The 20,613-nt window shown below is 40.7% G+C and overlaps 1 protein-coding gene across 1 annotated transcript in view; it reads right to left on the bottom strand.

Annotated features, from left to right (window-relative positions):
* Positions 1-634: 634 nt before the first annotated feature.
* CAMK4 (calcium/calmodulin dependent protein kinase IV) overlaps positions 635-20,613 on the bottom strand; it is a 217,033-nt gene continuing 197,054 nt past the window's right edge. The window contains exons 9-11 of the mRNA XM_002919173.3: positions 16,421-16,547; positions 12,014-12,166; positions 635-10,631 (exon numbers count right to left, since the gene is read on the bottom strand). Coding sequence (XP_002919219.1) covers positions 10,191-10,631; positions 12,014-12,166; positions 16,421-16,547 — 721 coding nt within the window. The 3' untranslated portion in view covers positions 635-10,190. The remainder of the gene's footprint in view (positions 10,632-12,013; positions 12,167-16,420; positions 16,548-20,613) is intronic.

The raw sequence follows: 20,613 nt of genomic DNA, 5'->3' as shown, positions 1-20,613 counted from the left end.
TGTGAAGATTATCTAGAAATGGTTGTGCTTTAGGGACACGGTACAAAAAAGTTACAATACGATGACAAGTCTGTAAGAAAAAAGTAAACTAATGCTAGAGAAAAAACTATAGTGCTTGTCTTTGGAAGGTGTATTATTATAGTGATTTTCTACTTTTCTGTATTTTTAAATTTTTATAGTGAAAAATCAGTTTTTCTACGAAGGATTGCATTTAACTTTTATCCAGTGAACTGACTTTACAGCAGTGAGAGCACTGTTCTCTTCCTTGCCACTAACTGTGGGCAACCCAGATCTGTTCTCTTCCTTGCCACTAACTGTGGGCAACCCAGATCTGTTCTCTTCCTTGCCACTAACTGTGACCTCCGATAAGTCATGACCTCCCTGGGTGTCACTTCTCTTTAATGAAATGAGCTTGTTGGATTAAATGATGAATCAGGTCCCCTTTTAATTTTAATAATTTTATGACTTTCATGACATCACTGTATAGGGTTTAAAGATGCTATGAAACTCGCAGTATAATTTTATCTCAGAGGATGGAAAAACGATTCAACTCACTATTTCACGTCAGGAAAATGTCCATCGTGTCATGCTTGAATAGTCGCAGCGCTTCAAGTCACAGAATGCAAACTTTTGGTGGGCTCTTCGATGATTTATTGTCACACTGTACATGCACATTGCTTTACAGATTCCGCAGCAGTGGGGTATATGCTGCTTTCGGCATGCTCTGACACAGCTGGGCGCACTTAACACAGAGTAACCCTGGCCCTCATGAAGGTCAATTTCAACAGCCTACCAACATCCATTTTGCCACACGTCACATATTCTTTTACGTTCCTAGGAAACACCAAAAAGTGGGCATGTTTAGTCACTTACTCAGGTTATCCAACCAGAGTCCAAGCAGAGTTGCCTGTGGCTCTCGTGCCGTCCGTCCCAGGCTCTGGGCAGCTGAGAGCGCCGAGGACTCTGTGTCCCATCTGTGGGAAGCGGGGACTCACGGTCAGTCACTGCCACTGAAGAACAGGGAGGCTCCATCAAAAGCAAATGGGCATGACTTTGATGAATTCTCTACAAACGTTTTCTGTATTTACATTACGGCCTAGGTCAGCTTACATGTTTATCTAAAAAATATTGTAATAGATCTCTGTATGAAGGAGTCGATAGCACCATTTTGACAGATTTTAAAAGGAAAAGTTGACAGCTCCTTTTTCAGTACTTTTCAGTCAGACATTGGGAAGGTGGCCTGTGACCTTGGCTGTGTACACTGAAATTTTTATACTTTTTCTTTGTCCCCCGATCCTACATGCGCTTGTTTCTAGTTAATGACCAGCAGTCTAAACTATTGGACACGTAGGTTCCCTGTATATGATGGTATTCCATCAATCAAATCCTCCATGCTTCTCTGAGCTTATGTCCCGTTAGTCCAGGAAACTTTCAACAACCCACAAGTACAAATTTTTCCTCTAGGATAAACGAGAAGAGACATACCAGCTCATTTCACAAGCCTGAAAAACCCTGGTAGGAAGTATTCCTTTCTCAATGCCTGCTAACTTGGGTTTTCTGTGCACTCACAGTAGCTCTTAGCTTCTCTTTGTATCTCTTAAGACAGTATCTGTCTTTGCTGCTTTTCCATCACTTGGATCATAGTCAACCTTTGTCCCTTCTTTGTCCCAACCTCTGTTGTTTCATTGGCCCTGAGGAGTCATGCAACCATTCACTAATCACACAGTATCTGAGACAAGCAAAGTGGTAGGACTACTAAAACGATATGTATCATGTAATCTGACTCTAGTTGGTAAATATTTTTTAAAAATAAGTTTCTTGAAGATGGATGTCAAATACTACCTGCAGTGAGTGATATAAAAAGGGATTTATAGAAGGGTGTGTAAAGAGACAAAAGGGAGGGAAAGCTAGAAGAGAGTCCTCGACAGGACCAGCTTGATGTTTGGGGAAAGCAGTTGTGAAAATTTCACATTTTTGTTGTCTGAGACCTAACTTTTTATCATAAGTTATCTCGAAGTCGCAACTTTCAGGTGTGATTCTATCCCAGTGGGGATCACCCTTTCCGGTCTAATAACTTAAAGGTCAAAATAACTGTGACAGAAGGAACCTTGACGTGGGCCTCTACTGGCAAAACTTCAGCAAGTGGTTAGGTCATTTTCTAGAGTTCCAGGGAGTTATTCAGATACTGGAGTTTTGCAAAGTTTACTCAGAAATCACTCTGACTGTTTACTCTGCTTTGTCAGTGGAGACCTCGCCAGTGCAGTTTTTGCTTTAGTGACAGAGGCTTTGCCTCAACGGATGACTTGAAAAAATGTCTTTGATATATTGGGTGATTTTTATTCTATTTAGGAATGCACCGAATTGGCCAAACTCCATATAGGAGATTACAGAGGGCTAGATGCTCTGAGGAAATGGTGCACACTTATCTACCCAGAACAAGAAAGGAGTTCTAATTTAAACTGCACAAGATCCAAGACTTTCCTGCAGACTAGTAACACTTCCCTATAGAGTCTAGTCCTTCACTCTGGTGCCGCTCCTTCACCACTGGGCCTGGCATTTCTCCACTCTGTAGATTTCTCAGGCAAACCTGCCCCCTTTTTCCTCCCTCCCTGCAAAGATTCTCCCCATCCTTCAAATCCAGCCTGTGTTCCCATGAAGCTTTCCTAGATCATCATTAAAAGCAGAAGGGAGTTTCTCCTTTCCATCCCTAGAGGACTTAACTGCCTGCTTAGATTTAGCAAAGGCTATGTAAATACACCTGTTTTTTCTCTCCCAACTACAAAGCTCACTCCGAGAGCAGAGCAGTGGGCTTAATTCATCTCTGAACTCCTCCATCGTACGTAACTGTTTCTCAGTGAAAGTTTACTAGGAAAATAGGTGCCTGCAATGTACTGGGAAGCTTCAAAACTGGCACATCATTTCCTTAAAGCGTGCTTGTGATGTAGGCCTAATATCCCCTAAACTAGTACTACTGTTTCATGTCTGGTTCTGAGAGGAAACTTAGCCATTGACTTTGGTCTATTCATTTTTAAGGGAAGCAGGTGACCCAATTATTGAAATGTAGAAATGTGAATTTAAGTCTTAACAACTGCCTTCAAGCTCTGACTGATCAATAAAAATGGGAAGGTGGGAGCATGAAATCCTAATCTTTTTATCTCTTTCCTCTCCTGTTCCAGTAAAGTCTCCTTACACACAGGAACCATGAGGAAGGAGCAGACAATTCATCTTTCTTCCCCCCGAGTTCTATAGTGTATCCCAGTGGCACATCCTAGTGTTAATTACGCAGCAGTTTAAAGAAAACAGCATATTATCTAGTTAGAGTCATGATATCATTTTAGATGTTCCTAATAATAAGCTGTTAATAGGTTTTCTACGCAATACCTCATTTGTAAACTTCTGGCTACAGATGTTCAAAGTCAACAAAGGTCATACATGCCTACATTTCTCAATATCTGGGTTACCTGCTTCCCCTAAGGCAGATATTGTGGAATGAATCATTTCTCTGTGACAGAAATAGACTAAGAGAAGGGCCCTTCTTGGATTTCTAAATGTGTAAGAAAAGTAAAAGTAAGCATTTATTCAAGGCCCTCTCTTTTTGAAGAAATGATCTCTCAGGAGATCACGGAGATTGGGGGGATTGGAAAGTAGCTTCCTTACATAAAAGAATTGGCTATTTGCCTGCCTCTGAGCTATTGATGAGCCCGCCATTGTCACTGAAAGCCACGTAATAAAGCATATTACTTCTTAAAAATGATTAAATGAAAATCCAGTTGATATAAATTACCTAAGAACATTCTGAAAGATTCAGAAACAAAGGGCTCTCTTCTTAGTTTACTAAAGTAACATCTGAAGATTGACTAGAATGTGAGCAAATATCAGTGTAAGATATGTCATTTACATGATTTTAAATATAAGGATCACATTTCTAAAACATGCTCAAAATGCTAGAAATCTTTTTAATTCCTCTCTCTTAACCAGGTCAATTCATACTCTAAATTTCTTTTTTCAGGAATGATACAATTTGGAATTTTTAGTTCTGTAGGGATATTTCACTGTTAAGTTGTACATACAGCAAAATTATCATGAGACCATCTGCAAAAGAAACAAAGCTCTCCTAGCTTCCTCTGGGAATAAGACCCTTAAGCTAAGTGCAGGAAACCATGGGAATCTATATTCCTAGATATCAGCAAAAAACCATGGCGTGCCATGAAGCATGAAAGACCAGGGTCATCAGTTTTTGTTTTTTCTGTAGAGAGTCAGATAAACATTTTAGGCTTTGCTGGGCCATCCGGTTCAGTCTCTGTTGAAACTTCTCAACTCTGTCCTAGTAGTGTGAAAGCAACCAGACAATATTATAAATAAATGAGCATGGTCGTGTTCTAATAAAAACTTTATTTATAAAAAACAGGCCTCTGGTGTATTTGGTCTGTGAACCATAGTTTGCCTGATTCCTCAAAATTGTTCTTTGGAGATTTAAATTTATTTCCTTGGGTAATGATGCGGAAATTGCTTCTTAAAAAAGGTACATATAAGTTTTATATGTGTATCATAAAAACCATAGATAAAAGAATGATTGATATTCAAATAAGAAAGTATAAACAGTAACTTCTAACTCATGTACTAATAACAATACCTTTTGCCTGATACCCTTAGTTCACTGGGCATAAGAAATTACTTAAACCCCTGTCTGCTGTTCCCACTCAGTGAACTCACAAGAAATTTTAAAATTTCAAGGGAAACACAGCAACATCAATCAGATACGGAATGCAATACTACTCTTATGTTGTTCGGGTTTAACTACTTAATAAATGGACATGTTAGATAATTATTTTGGCTTTGGGAGGACCATGAAAATAATACTGAGACTAAGGGTGTATGAATAGAAACACCTTGAGAACTTCTAATGCAATTAATAACCTTGACAATAAAAAGTAAACAAAATCATAACTCACGAATACGCTATTCGTCCTCTGCGTTACTGTCAGGTGCTGCATGATAGGCGATAAAATGGGTCAGGTTAGCAGGAGGCAGTTAGGACAGTTTTCAATTTATAGTCATACCTACTTAGATCTTTTACAAACCAGATGAACTACTAGACATGGTTCAAGGAAAGGACAAAGAAAGGACCAACCTAGAAATTTTTATCCACAACTGACTGTCAGAGTGAGAGCACTTAGGGAAAACCTCAGCTTTCAAAAAATCTAATGTGGAGCCCATTGTATTTGCCCCCAAATAATCTTTTAAATGGAAAAGAAATACTATTTTTAACTGGCTGAAGATTCAGCATCTGTCATTTTTAACAATGAGTCATAGCAAAGATTACACAGATGTAAACATTCCATATTCATGGGTTTTCCAGGTCAATCTTCAAAATGTGCTGAAAACAACTATTAAGAACAAGCATGATTCTGTAGCCTTAGCATTGCTGTTTAGTTTCAAACTGAATTCTGGGCCACCAAGGGCCCCACATTTCTCCAACAAGTCTTGGATTCTCCTTCCAGGGTCTTAGAAGATCTCACAAGCCAAGACGGCAGCCTGACGGCCAGAAGGATGGAACAAAACATTGATTTGGGACAAGTGGTAGCAAACCAAGACACTGGAAAGAGTAACTGGTGGAGTTCCATTTTTTCATTACTGAATAATGACAATATACCAATATTCAAATAGCATCACTTTCAGTCAGAGCATGAGAAGAGGTTTTTTTCCATTTGGCTCATCTGAGCTCAACCAGGTCAGACACCTGGAGTCTTCCGAGCAATGTCTGATTCCTGCGAAGGAGTCAGATGGTCCGCTCTCATTCAAGGCTTCCATCTTGCTCTAGGTGGACCTCTGGGCCAGGTGACAGGGAAAAGGCTGAGTCTTGAAGGAAGTTAGAATCATGCAATCAAATCCTCTAGAGTATATCACTAGCATTTATGAAAATTGGAATTTTAAACAAGCCAACATAAATTAGTCAAGTTTGTTATTGCTCTCCAAGATAAGTATATAAATGGTTGGGCTTTGTGAGCTGAGATGATATTATCTGATCTCAGGTGATATCTGAAAGGAGTAATAATGACAAAAACTGGCCCTTAGTAGATCAGAATGTAGAAAGAGGAAATGCTGAACTTGGTAACCATGGTGGGTAGCTGATATCTCTCCAGTGGTCTTTTTTTCCCCTTATGTGTCAAGGAGCCAGAAACTCACCCTGAGTTGTGCCAGGGGAAGAAAAGGACTTTGAAAAAAATGTATAGAAAGTCATTGGGTACATTTCTGCTCGTCGTATGCTTATGGATATTATAATGCTAATATTGTGTTTACATGCACATAAATGTTTTTAAAAAACACGGACGACATACACAGAGTCTAGCCATTAAGCAGTATTTAACCAGTAAATCCTCAGATGTTAGCAATGACCCTAATGAGGAACATATCCATGATGAACATGAAGGAAATTGGAATATGACCTAATAGACAGTAATTGCAAGGATATTACAAATCCTATTATGTAGGCAAATGTCTGGAAACTTTGCACCATCTACAGTAGACCTACAGTACCAGACTGACCGCTCTGCAATGACAAGTAAATTACACAATGGCATTGTAGTTATGTAAATGGCTCTGCTCAGTATATTTATGTCAATTTTATGTGGAGTCAACCTTCATCCAGAAAAACTGAGTGCTGATTTACTTCGTTGACTTTTCTTTTTTTTTTTTCTTTTTCATTTGCTTTGCAAGAACAATCCTAAAACTGAATAAATGGTTTACTAATTTTATTCTTCGCCTTTTCTGGCATTTACTTCTGTTTTCCAATTTGAAATGCAACCAGATGCTTCTGTGAATTATGAAACAAAATGGTTCTCTCTGAATCTTCGGTCTGTAGGCAACCCACCAGCAGTTACCTTGCATGTGAAACTAGAAATAGGGGTTGCTAGACATTCTAAATTACAAAAATATGTTTAAAATACTATGTAATTGAGGTCACAGTAAAAGGCAAGCTATTCCTTTCTTTTTTAAGTTTGCCACTAAAAATGGCTATAGAACCTTGAGGATTATTCTAAAATAGCAGTATGTAAGAAAATTCTAAGTTTTTTGAATCCATGTATAATGGCAGTGTTGATTAAATCATTCTAAGGAAATCTAAAAAAAAATGCCTGCCAGTGGTCATTCCCATTTTGGGGGTTATGGGATGATATCATCATCCTCAACGTATAATCCTTATCATGCAAATTTATGTTTCAGTAGATTTGTAGAAAGAAAGATTTCCTGTTAAAAAATGATGCCCAGCTTCGTCCAGCCCTACAAAATCCTATTAACATTTTTTGCGCAGTCCCTCCTGAATGGGGACCCATGGTTTGATCACAGTAAATTTTCATACACTTGACTATGGCAGTACTCAGGAGACTCTAGCCGGTGGTCAAGATTCCAGGGCCCAAAGAGGGATTTGAGGGACTGTAGCCAACAGACAATTTTGCAATGCCCAGGGAAGTACTGTTTTCTAAAAGTCGTGCTGGGAAACATCCCTTTGAAGCACACGATTAAGCAGATGTGGCCAAGAGTTTTTATGTATTTCAGTCTATGACACTCTGAGCCATCTTCTCTTTGGCCTCCTACCAGCTCATCCATGGGAAACTGAGGCAGCTCAAATCCAAGCATAGAAATCCACGTGTCACTTTGCTTAAGAAGTACTGTAGAACCGTTTTGCTCCACAACTTAGCCACTAGTCACATGTGGCTATTGAGCAGTTGATGTACTAAAGGTGTAACATGTACTCCTGATTTTGAAAACAGTATCAAAATTCAAAATATCTCAAGTTTTCACATTGATTATACACTGGAATAACAGCACTTGTTCTAGATGATTCCTTCCACAAACATATTATTCTAATTTCTACCCTATTTATGTATTTGTGGGACAAATGAGCTCTTAAAAGTTTGCAAAAACCACTGGGATTCCAATTAGACTTTTTAAAATGGGGAAATAATTCGTCTTTTTTCATGGCTCCTGCTACGCGGGGCCCAGCGGCGCAGTCAGGACTGAGGGGGGGAAAGGATAGGACAACTGCCCTCCGTTGGAACAGTGCGGGGGTGGGGCGGAAGGGGCAGGATGTACTGATCTTCCAATAACTGCCACTTCTAAGAAGATCCATTTCCCTCTCTTCTTTCCTTTTCCAATATATGGGACACTTACCCTGTATGTCTGTTAAGTCTCATTAGGAAAAGTACACGGGGCAATTGATCTTCTTACATGGAAATGTTAATGCTTAGTGAAAAAGGCAGTCTTAAAGGTTAAAAATAGTGAGCCCTTTACAACTACAGACATGGAAATTCTGAGATAGGATAAAGAGGGAAGGAAAGAAATGGGGAAAGAGGATAAGTATCCTCTACAAGCTAATAAAAATAAATCAAAACAAAAAATATTCTTTTGAGCCCAGATGAGGGGCTTTTTCCTCTGTCTACGTTGATTACCTGCCAGGCCCCTAAACTATGAAGTCCTACCTTGTTTTCTTCTCACGAGAACAGTGTAGTAAAGGAAGGTTTGCACCTGGAAAGCAGAATGTCTCCCAAAGTCCAGTAGCCCCCAGGAACTGGAGATTTAATTTCGTTTTCCAATTTCATAGTTTTGAGGAAGAGCCAAAGAATTTAAGATCTTTTTTGATGAGGACTTTTATGTGACAGTCATTTTTACTGCCCATCGTTTTGGTCTTTGAGAATAATCCTTGTCTAAAACTGAGGACACTTAAAATGTGATGCATAGTTTGATAAATACGTTCGCTTCAACTCAAACTAGAAATAAATATGAGGTACTTGGAATTTAACAGTGTTTCCTATAGGGGAAAAGTGTTCATATGAAAATCAAAGAAAAATACTTTGAAAAAAATCCTGGTGAGGTATCAGGTCTAATGTTACAGCTTCTCATGAGTCTGATTTGAAACCGGTGCTTTCTTTTCATTTTTTAAGGTAAATAAAACCTTGCACTGCCCTAAATTTCTTGGCATGGTAACTAAAAACTACACTGTAAAATTTGAGGACTTCTATTCCAAGTATGAAAAAAAAGATATACCAGATTTTCAGAAATATCTTTAGTTCATAAGCAATATATCTAGGTAACCATCAATTGAAGGAAAAAAGGACTTTCATAAACAAAAGTTTCCTTATTCTAGTAAAGTCAATAATGAGCGATCTTATAACAGGATATTATTCTCACTCTATTCAGACATTTTGTCACCAGCCTGTGGGGTAGATTTTTCTAAATATTTTAAACTTGGTAATTGTAGAGTTTATCCATAAAAATATCACTGTCTTTAAGGTTGTACAAACTCATGAATAAATCCAATTTTATCTGAAGATGACAAGCAGTCAACCTTTGTGAGTGTAAGTCCAGGTCTTAGCTCCTTTTCTTCCCTCAATTTCTTTAGCCCACCTTAAGTGCTGTCCATGAGAAAGAAATTATATTAGCAGGGGAAGGAAGGAATACATCCCTCAGCAGGAGTTTGTAAAATATTTTCTCCAGGACTGTAAAATGGCAGGATTTTGTGATCGAACATTTTTGGTTATTAGTAATATAGTATGTATAAATAAGTAAGAACGCATTCTCTACACAAGCTTTAAGGGCATTTTGTTTCATGGCCCTTAAGTATGCTTCAATTTCTTACCATTATAAGTGGGATTTTTTTTTTTAATGTAACATAAAACTATAGCCTGTAACTATCTCCTTGTAAACAGTTTGAACACACTGGACAGTTTGAGCACATTGAAAAGTATGATGTTGTGAATGCCATGGGAACACATCTTAGAGCACTACCTAATATTAATTAAGCAAGAGTCCAAAGGAATTACTGCTTTATGAAGAAATCCAAAGGATGTATGATGACTAGGTTTTCAAAGCAAAAACAATTACTAGTTACTTCAATGTGTGCTACTGGTCCCTGAACACGTATGTTTTAAATGTTATGTTGTGTTTACTTGCAATTTCAAATTTAACTCCTCGGCATTAGGTATCCATTACATACCATAGAAGACACTATTTTTTTCATAAAGCAGTCACATGCATGAAATTAGGATTACCAACTGATAGATATGTATTTTTTTTTTTTTTGCACCTCAAAAAACAGAATCACTATGGTGCATACCATGCTTCCATACCTTCCTTGCTGAAGGACAAAATGCATAAAGTGCCAGAATTTGGCTTCAGATTGGAAAGAAGCCACATCAATACTCTGGCAGGATCGCATCATTCTGCTGAGCTCCAAATCCCAGAGCCGGGTTTTCTTGCCCTTCTTTGGGGGCTGCTGCTTCCTCCATGGTCTTCAGCCTCTCCTCTACTAGGCCCTCCTCTATTTCCGGGTCAGCCACCTTTATACCATCCTCTAGTGCCTTGGGCACCATGTTGGTGGCGTTGGTAGCATATCTATCAGCATCTTTAACTTCCCCTATGGCCTGTACCTTCATCAGCTCGGCCTCTGCCCCCTCAACTGCCACTTGGGCCCCACCTCCTTGAACTTTCTCTCCTTCTGAAATAGATTTAACATCTTCACTGCCATCCTGGGTCAGAGACGGTGCTTGGCTGGCCTTCTGGCTGTCTTGGATGCTGCTGTGGCTGCTGCTGGCGCTTCCCAACCGGGAAGAGGCCACTACAGCTTTCACTGCTGCCTGATTGGAAACAGAAAAGCATCAGGTGTTACTTTCACTTAAAATCCCGAATCAGAGCTCAATCTCAGCTTTGCATTTAGAGAGTTTGTTTTATCTGTTTTATATGTTCAAAATATTCCAAGATGGTTGAATGAAAATTTGTTTGGAGAATGAACAGCAAAATCTTTTTAATTTCAAGCCTACTGTATTTAATCATCTGGACAAGTGAAAGCTTGGATAAATGTGTTTGCCCCCGGATTGCTTGTTTTCAAATATTCTGGACTTTGTTTCCCAAAGCATTTATTTCATGGAACACTACTATTACGAGACAAACAAAAGAATTCCACGGTCATGTTTGTTTAAGAAGTCTTGGGTTAAGTCAAGGTTATTTAATCCATGGTATTTCAAATCAGTTTGACTACACAACCCTTAAGGTTTATTTAGTCTTTATCAGCCTGTAAGTGATGGCTGAATAGAACATTATTTTTGACCCTCAGTTGTTCTCTGAAATCCTCTGCAGATATAGTCAGTCCTAAACACCATTATGTAAGAGAAAACCATCTAATATATATGCCACATATATTCTATACGAAGATATATTTTGGATTTATCCTATATGTATCTATCATGTGAATTACAGTTGACCCTTGAACAACATGGGTCTGAATTGCAAGGGTCCACTTGTGTGCAGAGTTTTTTCAATAGACACATTGAAAAATTTTTTGGAGATCTGAACAATTTGAAACCACTCACAAAGTATGTAGCCTAGAAATACCTAAAACATTAAGAAAAAGTTAGGTATTATTGTAAGAATACAGCACATAATACACAAAACATCCAAAATATGTTTTAATCGACTGCTACCGGTAATGCTTCCAGTCAACAGTAGGCTATTAGTGATTAGGTTTTTGGGGAGTCAAAAGTTACAGGCAGATTACCTGTGTTGAGGAATTGGTGTCCCTAACCCCAGCATTGTTCAAAGGTTAGTTGTATTTTAATTTTTATCAAGTATGAGAATTTATTTATATTACAAAATACAGTTTTTTAAAAAGTTTCCCAATTTTCACACATTCAGAAAGAAGGTAACTTTCTGAGTAAGTTTCAGTTTCCGAGCAACGCTGTTCAAGCCGTTCAGTCTTAATTGAGTGAGAAGCAGTGATAATATATTTGGTGAGGAAATCTCAAGCTACAATACATTTCCCTTTATTAACAACGAATTCTTATGAGAGAATAACATGACCTTCAGTTGGGATTTCAAGGCAGGATTTTCCCTGGTACCACAGGAAGTGAATAATATTATTAGATGAAGAACAGTGGAATCATCTTTAATAGTTCAAGCTAAGAGAGAGATTTTTAAAAAAAACAAAACACAAAACGAAGGAGCAAAACAAAACAGATCTTACCTTGAGCTTGCGCCGGGCATTGAACTCTTGGAGCTTCTTCTGAGCAGTGTCCATGTGTACAAACTTGGCTGCTTTACCTGTGACCCATGGGTGCTGAAGCGCTTGGAAGGTAGTCAGCCGTTTCTTAGGATCCAAAACAATTAGTTTTCTGACCTGAAGTGATAAAGAACCATAGATTTCTTAGGGAGATTTTTATGGTGACCCAGGCTTGCCCCTCAAGGGCACTTCTAGGTCTCATTCTATTTGCCTAGCAGTACCACTAATTACACATTAAAAAAAAAAAAAAGTTTTTAAGCCCTCAGTGGTCACTGTAAGGATAGTCGCAGGTAGCAGTGGCTGAGGGGGTCTGAGAAGACAGTCGTGTGTGCCACCTGAGAGGCCAGACAGGCAGACGGCTTTCCAAGGGAGGTCAAAGAAACAGGTTCTTGGTTGCCTGTGGACTGGAAGCTCTTTGAAGGAGAAACAGCATCTGAATAATTCTAGGCTGCACTTAGCACCACTTGGAATTCAGAAATTCAGATGCATCTCAGTGGGGATGGAATCATTGTGCATTCATCATGCTTTCTGTGGGGATTTTTTTTTTAAGATTTTATTTATTTGTCAGAGAACGAAAGTGAGCACAAGCAGGGAAAGTGGCAGGCAGAGGGAGAAGCAGACTTCCCGCTGAGCNAAGATTTTATTTATTTATTTGTCAGAGAACGAAAGTGAGCACAAGCAGGGAAAGTGGCAGGCAGAGGGAGAAGCAGACTTCCCGCTGAGCAAGGAGCCCGATGTGGGACTCGATCCCAGGACCCTGAGATCATGACTTGAGCCAAAGGCAGACGCTTAACCAACTGAGCCCCCCAGGCATCCTATCTTTGGGGATTAAATGGCAACAAAGGGATAGTACCATAGTCTTTATGCTTATTCCATGACTCTGTGATAAAATTCATTCTAATAACTTGAAGGTTTTGAAAGAATAAGCCAAGTGCTAGAGTAAAAGGGTGTCGGTGGTTTAGGGCCATGATTTGCTTAAAGGACTAAATTCAACCCATGGCAGATCATTCTGGGAGGTTGACCCCTGCCAATGAACAGATAATAAACTGCCAGGGAGATCAACAACTGAAGTAATCCCTGGCCCTGGGCTCAGAAGGAGTAACCTGGAATGAGGGAGAGACTGTTCAGAATTAGGAGGCATGTTCCAGCCCTAGTTACATCTCTTCCCTACTTTTGTGACTCTGGACAAAGACTGACATATGAATTGAGTGCCTACGGACAGTCTCCTATGCCCTTTTCTTACATGATCTCTTTTCCACTTTAAATCCTTCGTAAATACTTTCTTATGTACATATAAAAATGTTTCAAAACTTGTGTAATTCTTTCCAGAACCTTATCAACTTGGAACTATTAGCTCCAATCCATAAATGAGGGATGGAAGGAAGCTCAGAAAGATTTAGTGCCTTAACTAAGGTTAGACAACTTATAACTGGTGGNGGTTCTCCTCTTCTTTTCTGTGAAACTTGCAAAGAAATGTGTGTTTGGGGTATAGAGAGACAGAATTTGTAGAGGGCAGAGATGTGAGGCTGCTTAGGTTAAAAATCTGAGAGGAGGTGGTGGGAGGTACAGATGATTAAGGAAAAAGAATGCACAGCAGTAAATAAACATCTGATTGCAGTCATAGCTGTCACGTGTGGGATACATGTCCTAATAATTTCGTATAAATGGTACCTAATCCTTAACAACAATTCACAATGAGATCTTTCCCTCCCATTTTCCAATCATCCTCATTTTCCTCATTACCATCCTCCTCCTTGTGAAAATACAAAGAATTTACTGAAAGTCAGTGTGTGCCCCCAAATTCCCACCTGTCAACGTGAATCTTTACATTTGAAGATATCGATGCACCGAACTGCTGAACTTGCTGAAGGTCAGTGACCTTGCCAAGATTCAACCCCAAAGCCCTGCCATGACCCTACAGCTCCCTTACACCATGAGCCCACCACTCATTGGCACCGTTTCCCTGCTGATTTCAGAACGGATGTGGGTGCTGCTGGTAAGTACGCATCTGTGGTACACAGGGATTCCTTTCGTGCCGAAGTTTTATAAATGTATTAGCCCAAAGGTAAGATTTAGTTGAATGAAGGAATATCACAGCTAACCCTCTTACCCATTTAATTTTTATTAGCGATGAAAAGAAATGGAAGGAGGGCTATATAAAGAACTGTTAGAATGTTAGCTGGTGGTGCATTATAGTCCCTAAGTCTCCACCGAGAGAAAGGTACTGGGATCATCCCAGAAAAAGAAAACTAAAGCTGACAGATTAGATAACAAGCCCAGGTCACACCTCTACGTTATGAGGACGAGGGCCCTAGAATCCGGGTATGTCTGACTTAAAAATCCACAGTCTACTTCCTGATTCATTGTTTCATTCAAAAAAATGCTANCAGGTCACACCTCTATGTTATGAGGACGAGGGCCCTTGAATCCGGGTATGTCTGACTTAAAAATCCACAGTCTACTTCCTGATTCATTGTTTCATTCAAAAAAATGCTACTGAATCTGTACTCTATGCCCAAATGTTACTAAGATCTGGGCACGCATGCCTCGACCTCTCCCACCCAGACCTTACAATCTAAGTAAGGAAGCTCTTTCCACAAGTAAATGTAAGTTGCAACCATCGTGAAAGAATAAGTCCAGAGGGCAACAGAACAATGTGGCAGAAGGAACGAAGCAACTGTGGGAAGGAAGGACTGCTGAAGTGGGGCAGACAAGGCCACCGGAGGGTCTCAAGTGGCAACTAAGGCTTGACAATAAGAGTTACCCATGCAAGAGGAGTGTGCGTGAGAGAGAGAGAGAGAGAGAGAGAGAGATGGTGGGGAGTGAGAGGGAGGAAGGCAAGAGGGAAGAACAGTACAAAGCAGAGGAAAGAGAAGCAACCTATATCCTGAGCTACCCTGATGAGGGACTGGTAAGTCTGGTGCCCTGGAGTGAAGACCGTCAGAGGCCAGTGCTGTGAAATAGATGGCATGGGCAAGGCGACAGATTCCTGACCAGACCAGGCGGTGCTGTATAGATCTGGTTACAGATTTTGGATTTTATCCTAAGAGCCTCAAAGCAGGAGAGTGACAGGATGTGATTTATTTATTAGGCCCTTCCTCTGGATCCTGTGTGGAGAGTGGACCTGTACTGGGCACAGAGGCGGCAGGAAGGCCACAGGGTAGTGTGTGGCAGTGGTCCCGCAGGAGAGGACAGGGCTGGCCGGGGCAGTGATGGTGAAGTGGATTCAAGAAGGGTTCAGGAGTGTGGGGCCTGGCTCGAGGGAGGAGTTGGGAGGATGCCTCCACACATTGGACACACTGCCTCTCTGCCTGGTCATACTGAACAGTCAGTTCCATGAAAGAGCATGGATGGGAAGGAGGAAATGTTTGGAGGGAAAAGAGCATTGGCTGGAACCTGGATCACTCCCGCTGGGAAGCTGTGTGACTCTGACAATCATTTCAACCTCTCTGGGCTTCGGCACCCTCAGCTTCATTTTTTTTTTATACTTATTTAAGAGAGAGAGAGAGCGTGTGCGCACAAGTGGGGGGAAGGGAAGAGGGAGACAGAGAAGCAGACTCAGGGCTCGATCCAGGACCCTAAGATCACGACCTGAGCTGAAGGTAGACGCTTAACCGACTGAGTGACCCAGGTGTCCCCAGCATCCTCAACTTTGAAATGAAGGAAAGACCAGGTGACTCATAAGACCCCTTGAGTAGCTAGCCTTCTGTGGTTTAAGAGTCAGCTTTTAGTTATTTCTGTGTAGTTTTTCTCTAGACGACTGATGGTTAATACTTTCATTCCATGCAAGTATCCCCTTTATTTTAGAACAGGTGGGCCATCTCACCGGAATGTATGCCTTTCCTTTTGCAAACTTCAGTATTAGCTTAAGCAAGAACCCAAGTAAAACAAACGAAAAACCAAACAAAATGAACTATCAGTAAAGTGTAACTTTTTTATGATGCCAGTAAGGTGTGATGGGCCCTGTGCTATTACTGGGATATTTCAGGAAGTTTGAACCTGTCAAGATGCAATGTTGTTTTATTTGAAGTATGATCAAATCTAGGTAATCTAGGCAAGCCATGTTAAAATGGAATTCTAAATTATGTTTGAATTCAGCCAGTATAGCTGGCTTCAAAAGCGAGATTCTACATTGACTAGGAAGTAAAATCTCACTAATTAACACTGCAGTAATTTTCAGTTTGTGATAATTCAGCAAGCGGTGAGTCAAGCATATCTGGTTTTCATTATGTACAAGGAAATGCATTAGTGTGCATTGTTTTATTAAAAATACAATTATTAAGAGGGGCAAATTTTAAAAAGGACACTACCCATTAGTTAGCTAAAAATGAATGTCAAGACTTTAGTTCATTTTGTTTTGGCCACACTTACCAGGTCCTTGGCGTTTAGAGATACGTCATCCCACCAGGGGGAGATAAAGTAGAATTCACAATTCAGAATTCTCCGGAACATGAACTGATCACCTCTTTCATCGTAGAATGGTTCAAATCCACAAAGTCTAGAAGGACAAAAGGTAGGGGATAAAATGTCTTTAGAAGCTTAAATATATTTCATCAATTTTTTGTAGAAATTCCAGACTGCCCTTTTCACACGTTCCTGTTACAAATGCACAAGTGTGTAACTGCCTTGTTACAACTCACTTTTGATTGTATAAATACACAATCATGTCCTCTGGAAGTAAGAACAGATACCAAACCAATTTAGAATTTCTACAAGGAGTCTATAATAACATCAATAATTATGACACAAAACAACAAGGATAATAGCTAACATTATTACAGGCACCATGCTAATGACTTCCTGTGCAACTTTTTTCACCAGGAATTGAAAAGACAGATTGATTAGAGTTCCAATTTACTAGCAAGTGGAAGAATCAGGATTTTTTTCCGAGCTTTTTAAGGATTATTTATTTATTTATTTATTTTTGTGAGAGAGAGAGAGAGCATGCTCGAGCACGGGTGGGGGAGGGGAAGAGTGAGCGGGAGAAATAGACTCCCCACTGAGCAAAGAGCCCAGTGTGGGACTCGATCCCAGGACCCTGAGATCATGACCCAAGCTGAAGGCAGACGCTTAACCAACTGAGCCACCAGGCACCCAAGAATTAGGATTCTGAGAATGAAGAGATTAAGAGGTAGACAGAGAAGATTTTTTCAGTCATTTTTATTCAGCCTTATTCACTGAATTCCTCCACAGAAATGAGTCAAGTATTAGATTTCCATCCCACTCCACTTTGGATTTCAGAGTGAACAAAGACAGGAAGTAAGACTATTGTCAGGAAATGGCCTCTTAAAACTCGACACAGTAAACACGTGCGGCCAACAGAGACAAGCAGCCAGCATCAGCTCAGCCTCGTGTGTAACCCTCACTTCTGTCCGTCTTAAAGACCCATGTTCACCTTCACTTTCCACTAGGGGGTCAGCCTACAAATGAATGGGGAAAGAGGGAGAAGGGAAATAGAGAACCATCTCTGGCATCCTAAAGGGAGAGAGGAAAAGTGAGTTGCTGTCTGGGCCCACCAAAAGCCTCCACTGTTTACAGACAGGTACAGGTTCTGAAATCACTAAGGATGGAAGGGAGACTATAAAAAATAAGTCACCCAAGGCACGTATTACACTGGACAAAAAAATGGGGGAAAAAGAATGAACATGTTAAGAAACATTCTCCCAAATTCCTCCTTCGAGCTGGTCTGGTGGGTGCAGAGCATGAAATGTTTGAGTGTATTCTAATGCAGTGGGTTTCTAGAGAGAAGCATTTTCTCACTTCGTTTGCACAGGAAACATCCTATTGGGACAGTCTTTGTCTTTTTTAAATATTCTGGAGCCAGCCAGGAAGAGACCGGGCTTGGCAGTGCTGAGTCTCAGAGGAAGCGCGCCCTCTGGTCCCGCTGTGGCGGGCTGCATAGACTTCTGCTCGCGCACATGGAGAGAAGGGAGCCCACGTCCACGCCTTCACAAGGAGGTAGCTCAGCCTTCCTAGGCCCAACTGTGCCATCCACAACACTAGAAAAATACAGCTTATTGTTGGTTAGTCGTGGAGAAAGTAGCCAATGTTCCAGGCTTAGTTTAAGAAACTCTTAGGTTTCCCCTTCTGGAAATCTAGACAGAAAAAGGACATTTCAGAAGGTACCGTACTCAAATGCCTTTCTCACTTTTCAAACATGCCTGTGAACCTGTGCACTGGTGAGACGGAAGTAAAAAGTTGATGTCACATCAGCCCGAAATGCTAGAAATGGCAGCAGTGGGACACAGAGCAACACACACAGTGCAAAAGCCTTCAGAAATGGAAATATGTGAATGATGACAAGGATAGTTTAGGAGGGTACTGGGAGTATACAGAAGTGTGATGTATACTAAGGGGACCTCCAAGCCACTGGGCAGAACTGTAGTGCTGAAAGCTGAAAGAGAGAGTTCGAATCTCTGATGTCATCTGACTCTGACTCTGACCTGAGCGTTGCAGTAGTTGCTTTTGTCTGCAGGTACAAGGGGTTTAGGTGTAAAAGGTAGAGGGGCCAGAATTTCTGTGCAAAACAAAATGGCTTTCATTTCCAGTCTACTGTCATCCTTAGAAATAGCAAGGTCATAGCACACAACAGCCTTATGGAACTTTTAATAATAATACAGGAGATACATAGGTCCAATGGCACGATCCTGGGGAAGTATCCCAGTGAACCTCGCCTGCACGTCATCAGTTATTAATGAACTACAGATTAACTAAAACAACCCTGGGCTTAGGGGCTGACAGAAGTGAGGCCAGCACTAAAGGACATTAGCTGTAAACAGCACTGATCATATATTTTCATTTGGGAGCTACCACTGTGTACTTTGAACGAACAACTACTAATCAATGACCTTAAGTGAACCAGGGGAAAGGACCTCGACTGACATTTTTTTTTTTTTAAAGTAGGCTCCACATCCAGTGTGGGGCCCAATGTGGGGCCTGAACTCACAACCCAGAGATCAAGACCTCAGCTGAGATCAAGCACTGGATGCTTAACCAACTGAGCCACCCAGGAGCCCCAGGACTTTGGCACACTTTTAAAATTATATTCAGGGCCATGATAAGATGTTTCTCCAACAATCACATTTTTTTCTCTTCATCGGCCCTGGTCAGTGACCACATCATGGAATTTTACTCATTCCATATTTCAGGTTCTCAGGGTGAATGTGATGGAGTTTCTCCGTCTCTCTGAGTTCTCGTACATCCTTAATGCTTCACCACCCCCATCCCCAATCACATTTCAACATGAAATTGCAATTGGTTGGTCACACCGACATTTTAGTGGCAAATCTGATTTGTTATTTTCGTGGTTCAGTTTTTCATTTAATATCGTTAAATATGATATGTCACTTACCTAATTCAGGAGCCAACATTCTCTTCCCAGTATAAAAGTGATCTCAAATGTAAGCTGAAGCAATTCCATGATGTGGCCTCGGGAATTCATTTTAATGAATTAAGCACTTACTATGGCAAACACATTATCTTAACAGTTTTGCACTTTCATAAGAAAAAACATGGTTCTCTACCGCTCCAAATGCTTTTCGAGCTTTAGTATATTCCTGGATACACAAGGAATTCAACGCTGAAACTATCTTTTTTGTTTTGTTTTGTTTTTAAGATTTTACTTATTTATTTGTCAGAGACAGAGAGGTGGAGAGCACAAGCAGGGGAAGCGGCCGGTAGAGGGAGAGGGAGAGGCAGACTCCCCACTGAGCAGGGAGCCCGAAGGCAGAAGCTTAAGCAACTGAGCCAAACAGGTGTCCTTGAAACTATCTTTTGACATTACACAGTAGCAGACGGCTATTTACTGGGTTGCTTGTTAAACTTTTTGTCTTGGTTACAGATGACTGAATATACCCAGGTGAACGTAGAGCTTACTAATTTGTTTGGGGGTACCCTAGTTACCTTCCTTCTAACCCTTATTACCTAAACACTGCACTTTCTACAATCACTATTAAATTTAAAAAAAAAATCTAAAACCTCTTTCTGCTACAGACTGAATTGTGTCGCCCTAAAATTCCTATGATGAGAAGTCCTCAGGTGACGGAATCTGGAGATGAGGCCTTTGGGAGGTAACTAGGGTTCGATGTGGTCATGAGGGTGGGCCAACTTCATCCTTAGAAGAAGAGATACCAAAGAGCTTACATTCTTTCTCTGCCCTGTGGGGAAAGAGTAAGAAGGCAGATGTCTGCCAGCCAGGAAGAGAGCTCTCAGCAGGACTGGACCTCCTGCGCCCTGACCTCAGACTTGCAGCCCCTGGAACTGTGAGGAATGAATGTCTGTTGTTGGAGCCCCCCAGCCTGCGGCAGTTTGTTATGGCAGCGTGACCGACTAAGCCACCTTCTTTTATGTCCTCTAAGATCTCTTTATGGGTTTGAATATCACAGGTTCCAACAAGTAACTGTGCAGTGCCCTCCAAACGGCAACCGAACCTACTTGTTTGGAATTAAACTCTGGAACTCACTGATATCTTGCTTCTGTGGCTGCTCTTCAGCAGTCTTCCCAGACACTCCTCAGTCCTTGCTTATCTCCCTTATGTTCCTCTGCAGTTCCATCTGATCTTTGGC

Source organism: Ailuropoda melanoleuca, chromosome 3, assembly GCF_002007445.2.
Source record: "Ailuropoda melanoleuca isolate Jingjing chromosome 3, ASM200744v2, whole genome shotgun sequence".
In the NCBI taxonomy this organism is placed as follows: domain Eukaryota; kingdom Metazoa; phylum Chordata; class Mammalia; order Carnivora; family Ursidae; genus Ailuropoda; species Ailuropoda melanoleuca.
This window is presented reverse-complemented; position numbering and strand designations above follow the sequence as displayed.